The sequence below is a fragment of the Emydura macquarii genome, unplaced genomic scaffold (genome assembly GCF_026122565.2).
Source record: "Emydura macquarii macquarii isolate MOO-44397 ecotype Brisbane River unplaced genomic scaffold, CSIRO-AGI_Emac_v2 contig_3080, whole genome shotgun sequence".
NCBI classification, from domain to species: domain Eukaryota; kingdom Metazoa; phylum Chordata; order Testudines; family Chelidae; genus Emydura; species Emydura macquarii.
This window is the reverse complement of record NW_027133217.1, coordinates 4349467-4357390: the sequence shown is the minus strand read 5'-3', so window position 1 is coordinate 4357390 and position 7924 is coordinate 4349467. Positions and strand designations below refer to the sequence as shown.

Here is a 7924-nt window from a genome sequence, read left to right as displayed (position 1 = left end):
TTTAGAAAAATACTTTTAGATTTCTGACTTAACTAAATGCACTGCTCAATAAAAAATAATCCCCTCCCCCAACAGCTAGCTTCTCTATTTTAAAAAGTTAAAATAAAGTTATATAAATAATGGTTGCACCCTCCCCCCCTCACTGCCTTGCAAGTCTTTCTGGATCATATAAGGTGAACCAGCCCTTAAACAGGGGAGGGGGGAAGGGAGGAGGAAGGAGATGGGAAAGCAGAAACCTCCGCCGCCCTCCCCCCCCCCCCCCCAACCACACACCTCTCCACCATCCCTCTCCAGTTAAATCTGCTGCAAGAGTATTTTAGAAAAAAGTCTAAGCTTCATTTTCTTTGGAAAATGGCACCATGATAGTCAGGGTCCAATTCCGCTCTCTCATACTGGTTTTAGAGAGAGCGCGAGCACTGGCAATGGAGTTACACAGGCATAACTGACAGCAGAACTAGCCCTCATGGAAAAGTCGAACATGATCAAGATGAAGCCAGCAGGGGTTGGTGGAGGTTATGCTGAAAACCTTCTCTATTAAACTCAATACATCATAGATCTTTTTGAACTACCCTATGGAGTAGCAGGGATACAATTCCCTTGTAAATGCTATAAAACAGTTTAGAATGGTTAATAGCTTCTAACTCGCTTTGCTACGTGTTTTTTATTTCAAATTCAAAGAGGAATTTCTGAAACGCGCTACTGGTTCCATCCGAATTAAGTTCAATAGGACCTTTCCATAAGGGAGAGATCTAATTTTCCCCCACCCTCCATCCATTTATTTTTTTAAAAATGGAGGCAACCCTTGGAAAACCCTGGCATTTGAAAAAAATGCGTGCACACTATGTCCCCTTAAGTCAACGCCACAAGACCTCCAGATTTCAGGGTGTTTGCAGATTTTATACACTGCCTTTACATTTAACGCATGTGCCTCTCTACTATTTTAGTTATAGTTTTGTTTAACCACAGAAGAATAAATCTTGCTATTTACAATATATAACAGGAAAGTAATATATCCACATTAACATAAATACAATTTGTTTTTAAATACTTACAGAAAGCATCCAGGCTTCAGTGCGTGACTTAATACACAGAAGAGCTCTTTCACTCAGTAGTTCATTCACTCTTTGCCTCTCACCTCTATGTGATCTTTTACAGACTGCTTTATTTCCCCACCCCAGCCCCATTGTCAAACACACCGCTTGAAAATAAATGCCATGTGCAAGCTACCCTATTCAATGTGGCCCACCCACCACCCCCAAACTCAGTATCAACGCCATACCCTCTCCACACATCAGTCTTTGTCCTCTGGCATTGAGGAAAGTGTGGCATTACCCCAGCGAGGTCAATGCAGATAGATACACAGATGAAGAGGGGAAAAAAAAAAAAAATCAGACCCCCATAGTTACAAAAAACTAAAAAAAAAAAAAAGTCCAGTTTGCAACTGTCCCACTTTAAGGTCTAGAGCCAGGAGCTCAAATACAAAATGCCTCAAGTTTTGGGTGTGTTTGGATCTGGGTTTAAGCCTCTTTTGAAAAAAAAAAAAAAAAAAGAGGTGTTATAAACATAAAGTATTACTGCAATGAGTTTGCGAATGTGAGAGAGATTGGACGTAATACCACATTGAAACCATAAGGTCCTTCTGAAAGGCTTTACAATAAATAAGTGTGTTCCATATTTATATAAAGTTATGCATATATCCACACTGACTAATTTTCTGTTCAGTCTATTTATTATTATTTATTTTTAAACAGCCAGGTAACCTGCTTGTGTGCAACTTTCAAACTGGTGCTTCCAGCAGAAGCTGCTGAATCCTCCTCATCTCTCGCATTCAACGCGTCAATGTGCATTTGCCATGCAGAGTCACCAGAAAGGTCAGGTGGTGCCCCAGAACTATTCCCCTCCACCTGCTCCCCAGTGCGCCCAGAAGTGTACAAGAAAGAGCTGGTAGGCTTTGCAGGATCAGAGCTATTAAAGGGGGGGGGGGGGGGAAGAGACCTTTCTTCCTGCACTGTTTCCCCCACCCCAACACTCACCCACCCAGAAGAAAGTATGACAACTGGCCAGGCCAGACCGCAGTAATTTGTCGATTAGGAAAAAAATCCCCTCCCAGTAGATGCACATGAACAGCTTAAATATTAGTGGCTACTATTTAAAAAGAAGCTCTGATAAGGATAGTCCCTCTTGGAAGGTCATGTGGCTTTTGGTAGGTAGCCAGCTAACCTTCCTCCCTCGAAAGCCAGAGATGGGTTATAAGCTAGTGAGAATCGTTACGACTAGCTCATCAATGACTGCTACCAAAAAAAAAAAAAAAAAAGCCCTCCACTCTCCAGTGTTTCCTTAGAAAGCTTCATTAAGGCATTCGCCAGCCGCTTCTGATCCAGCAGTGTTATATGACCAAATAACATCACCACATCAAGTACTAGGTTGTAAATATCCTCTGTAAAATAATGGAGGTTGTCATCTAGTTCACAGCATTGCAGCCTGCCATTGAATTTGGCTTTTGTTTCCTTGTCCACCCTTGGGTGTAGCCATGTGTTGACTGGGCGTCTGGAATCCCATCGCTTGTCACCATTAAACAGTTGTATTGAAAAACAGCGGTCTCGATCTAGTGGTTAAAAATAAAAAGCTAAGGTCATCGGGTCTGCATAGAACTTGTGCCACGTTCCACTGCCATGTTTTAGAGTGAATGGAATGCTGACTAGTAAAATAAGATTTTCTCCTCCCAAAAAAGGTCCGATCCAGTCCAGAATGGCTGCTATACAATGTGCACGTCAAGTTAGCCTTGCGTTCTGAGATGCAACGGAACAGATACGGTCATAAGCCAACTATCAGAAACACACACCTGTTCAAATTCAGCCTAGAAAAGGCTTAAAAAAAAAAAAAAAAAAGTCCTCATTTGGATTTTTGAAGCATCCTCCATAGGGTGAGTAATTAACAAGCGGTGAAAAGGAAGTTAATCCCATACAAAATGAAAGGCCTTTTAGTGGTTTTTTTTTTTTTAAATTAAGACAGTGATAGTGCTCAAGAAACTGCATCTGAAGAACATGTAAAGAGGAGTGTCTGATCAGGCTGAAGGGTCTGGGAGGGTGTATCTTTGTTGTCTGCAACCTGGTGAGTCCGGCAGATCCCAAACATTTCGGAAGCCATGTTCAATGATCAAAACCATGCAGATATGGAGCCAGAGTTAAGATCGTTACCCCTCAAAAGTGGGTCTCATTGTCAGAGCTTTGTATGCTAGAGCTGCAGAAATTCCACTAGAGGAACAATTGGTACTCTACACTTAACCCACACCCAGCCCTCCCCCTAGCTTTAGAAAAAGCCACTGCCACCATGACCACATCATTTCAATGCAAAAGAGCCTATATCAGTTTCCCGTTATTTGCTTGGCTTTCCAGATAGCCAGGAAGATTTCCAGGAATAAATACTGTAGGTCATATGGTTATTTATCCCAAAGGAAAAAAAATTAGCCCAGGAGTTGTGGTGGATTGGTGAAATAATCAAAACTTCAAAATAAAGTGATCCATCAAGCTGATGGGTTCATGAATGGCTTTGGGTGAGGGTCTACTGGTACCTAACCCCAACGTGACAGGCACTTATTTCCACACAGTTGGACCTCATGGTTAAAAGTCAATCTACAGGAAAAACAAAAAAACACAGCAACATAGCTGGGTCACCTGTACCCTACAAAGTGCTTATGTCTCAACATAGCTTTCAGATCCTAGAACCTCAGTCAAACCCTGTTTGTCTCCATGTGTAGTTCTCATAGATCATAATCTCCCATCACAGAGGCTCTCCACTCGGCAGAGCCTGTATTAGTCTTTGCAGGTATAAACTTCTTCTCTTTGAGTACATTGCTTGCACTCTACATAGCAGCACCAGCGAACCTGGCATTGGCACGGCCGTGTGACTACCCTGCTCTGCGTGTTGTGACCTCGGCCGCAGCAAATGCTCTCACAGTTCTTGTCTTTGTAGCATTTCCTTCCCGAAGTCCCGGGTGAATACCTGCTCATCAGACAGAAGCTGGGGGAATCGTCAATGTAGACAAGATCTGTAGTCCTTGGGATCTGATCGCTGTGTCCAGGGGTGGACTTCTTGGGCGGCGAGATGTCCCCTTCCCCTGTGGCCTCATTGGTAGTGCTGCCAACTTTGAGGGACGTCTCGTACTTCTGCTTCAGCTGCTTGCCGATCTCATGGAAAGGAGACAGCTGCCTCCAACAAGTTCGGACGGTGCAAGAGCCGGATACGCCGTGGCACTTACACGTTGTCTCCACGCCAGCTTTGATGACCTGCAAACAGAAGAAGCCAGCCAAAAAGAAAGTCACTTACAGAGCAGGAGAAATTTAACCACAGAGCCAGCAAATGCTCTACAGGCTACCTTGTGAAACCATGAAATCTTGGCACTACAAAAGGCAATCTCCTGGCTGGAGCAGGAATCTGGGGGCGTACAGTTCCTTTTCCTGGTTCTGTCACTGATTTTGGCCAAGTCATTTAACTCTGAGCAAGGGGTTGGACTCTAGGACCTCCTGAGGTCCACTCCAAACCTTAATTTTATGGTTCTTCTGTACCTCATTTCCCTGGCCTGTCAGAGCAGTTCCAGTGCTCAGTTAGTTAAGATCTGTGAAGTGCTTTGAGTGAATGGGTAGCACATTTGGGCAGGTAGATTTTTGAAGCTGGGATGAATCAGAGGCTGTCTATTACAGAGAGATCATTCCTTCACTCATGATTAACGTAACTATAATAGGAATTCGTGCTCACCTTGCTTACCATTGTCTACCCTTCCACAGTGGAGTTACTAACAAAGTCACCAACAGCTAAGCAAAAAAAGTATTTCTATGACTCTTCTTTAGGGTGGGTTAAATGTAATCCTTCGTTACAAGGCTTAGATTAGCTACAGTAGCCATGTGCCTAATTGGGATGGCAGAGAAAGCTCTATTAGGTCATTTAGTTCCATCTTTCTGTCACGATGGTCTATGGACCATCAGTGGTTTGCACTTCATTTGCCGGTCATGCTGTGCAGGCTTTCCTCTATGCCAAGCAGCTACATTGCATTAAAGACCACTAAACTCTTGGCCTGTCTTCCAGTGCTTAGATGGCAACTGTCAATAGGAGGAGCACCTATGGGCGTGGAGGGCTACACTTCAAAACGACGTTGATCCCCCTCATTCCAGTTTAAGATGGGTCACCTGGAGTATTTTTAGTGTGACAACGCCCATTTTGACAAGGATGCTAGCTTTCAAGTTGGCAGGACCTGGGAACGGCAGAGAAGCAGCTCACTAGGTTTCAGACCACACTACATACTGTCCTGTGGGCAGGAGGTTCTGGAGGGATTTAAGACCTTGTGAAATGTCCTGTTTTCAGGACAAGCAGACTGAGAACAAGTTAGTGTTTTAAAGCAGGGTAAGAGAGGAAGCAACAACTCCATAGCTCCTTCAAACATCACAGCTGTCATGACACTCCATGCCAAAGCCACTCAGAATTTCATGATGGTGGCAGAGACAGAACCCCAATCTTCTTGCTCCAGAAAGTATAGGGCCCCTATCCCATGAGGGTACAGAACATCCATTAGCCATGCAGGGCCTACAGAAACACAGGTGAGCACTTCTGATTGCAGCAAGCAGATACCATGGTATACAGCAGTGGCTCTCAACCTTCCTAGACTACTGGGCCCCTTTCAGGAGTCTGATTTGTCTTGTGTACCACCAAGTTTCACATCACTTAAAAACTTGCTTAAGAAAAGTCAAACAAAGTGTCACAGCACACTTACTGAAAGATAACCTATTTTCTCATTTCTACTATATCATTATAAATCAATTGGACTATAAATATTGTCCTTGCATTTCAGTGTATAGTATATGAAGCAGTATAAACAAGCGATGGTCTGAAATTTTAGTTTCTACCGACTTAGTGCTTCTTAATGTAGTCTGCTGTACAACTATGCAAATATCTAAATTAGTTGATGTACCCTTAGAAGATCTCTGCATACCGCTGCTTGAGAGCCACTGGTTTACAGATACTAGTCAGTTCAGTACATTATGCAAAGGTGTTTTGTTGACAGCCCTAAAAATGTCATCAAGGGTTCCCTCCAGTTCAGGATCCTATTCCGGAAATCAACAGCTCACCCAAAAAGCTGCCAGAACTTTACAGCGAGCAGTCATGAACACACATGTGTTCTCACAAAGTATCACTGCTTACTGGCCAAGTGCAGGCTTAATGAACCATGCTGTAATTTGCTATGAAACCCCAGGATGCCCCTCTGTCCGCCTCTCGAAAAGGAGAGGTTCAGATGGGAAAGGATGGAACACATTCGCATATGTGAACACAATGATCTCACTGTGGCCACAGCAAAGCTGGGCGAATAACTGATTTTTTTGGTTCACTGGCAGTTAAAAGAAAATTTACTTCGGGTCAAATGGAAATCAAAATTTTTGGCAAAGGAAGCAAAAAGGGTTAGATTCACAAGGGGACATAGGCACCACCGCTAACAAACTGGAGAAGGAGATCTCCCCCACCACCATGATCAGTGAGCTTTTGGGTAAGGGCCCAGGGATGCAGGGCCCAGGTTTGAATCCCTGCTCTGGAAACTGCTAACCACAGGGCTTAAGGGGCACCACCACGTCGCAGTTGTCTCCTACAAACACCTTGTGAATCTAGTGCGTCACACACAAAAACAGAACGTTTTGTTTCAGAAAAGGATTAAATGAACCATTTCAACATTTCTGAATCCTCTCCAAAGCCATTTTCCAAGATGGACCCCCTTTGGCAAAATGTTTTGGTCAACCCAAGTCTGCATTTTTCAGTGAAAAAAGATTTTGCCCAGCCCTTGTCAGCACATGGGGGTTAAGAATTCCTGTATCTAATGCTACAGGTGATGAAAGGGTCCTTAAAAACCTAGAGCCTTCAGACTCAATCCTGCATACGTCACTAGCTATGTGTAGCGACCTGTTCAGAACCAGCTTTTCTCCCAGTATCATTGTGTATGGTACTCCAGAGACCTCAATGGGGTTACTCAACATTCAGGTTGGTGTAAGAGCAGGATCAGGCTCACGGGTGTCCAAGCCTCAGTCTGAATGATCCCAAATAGTGGGAACTATGAAGAATTTGGGTAGGGACAGAGGCCTCCTCTTTAATCCTGAAGCGTGTGGCTTTGTAGAAGAGGCAGATTAATAGAGCCTGCTACTCCTTCGCTATGCACCATTTTGGTCACGTGGAAAGACCCATCATGATGAGCACCTCATATGCTATGGGATAGCAATGAGGAGACCCCTACAGATCTCAGTTGGATGAAGGTTGCACGGAGCCTATGCTGTGTTCTGCCTCCACTCCACAGGAGAACCAGTTTAAGCTCTTCTGGCCCTTCCAAGGGTAGGATTTGATCCCAAGTGTGATGGCAAATGAGACCAAGAATCAAAGGCCACAAGTTCACAAGGAGTCGGACTCATGAGTGGCAGAGCCACAAGCAAGCTATGATGTCTTCAGCAGACCTGCGAGACACCACAGTGGCTTACGCTGCTTATTTTGTCCTTTGTCCCCTTCCCTGCGTCTCTCCAATGTACGCTAGTTGGGCAAATCTTGGAGCATCTTCCCCCCCAGTACAGTATAGAGCTAATCTGCACAATCCTGCGACCCAAAGATCAGGATCATATTCCCATTATAGAGAGCCCAACGGGCCACAAACCACATGATTTCAACCCAAAAAGAGGGGCGGTTCCACTTGAGTTCTTCAAACTCCGAGGTGGTTTTTTTTTGTTTTTTGTTTTTGTTTTTTTTTTTTTTTGGGGGGGGGGGGGGGGAGGATAAGGATGCTGGGAAGCCCTGCAAATTGGAACAAAAAAAAAATGTGACACCTTCATATAGGGGTCTCGTGTTAGCTTCTGTCCTTGTTTGCCCCAGCACTGAAGTCAATGGGTTTAAAAGGGAGAGTTTG

The 7924-nt window shown here is 44.2% G+C and overlaps 1 protein-coding gene across 3 annotated transcripts in view; it reads right to left on the bottom strand.

The window, feature by feature from the left end:
- Positions 1-282: 282 nt before the first annotated feature.
- The window catches only part of WNT9A (Wnt family member 9A), a 63379-nt gene continuing 55737 nt past the window's right edge, over positions 283-7924 (bottom strand). For 2 of the 3 annotated variants that reach the window (XM_067530390.1, XM_067530391.1), the window contains exon 4: positions 283-4286. In XM_067530390.1, coding sequence (XP_067386491.1) covers positions 3813-4286 — 474 coding nt within the window. In that variant the 3' untranslated portion in view covers positions 283-3812. The remainder of the gene's footprint in view (positions 4287-7924) is intronic. The other variant, XM_067530392.1, reaches the window with a different exon arrangement.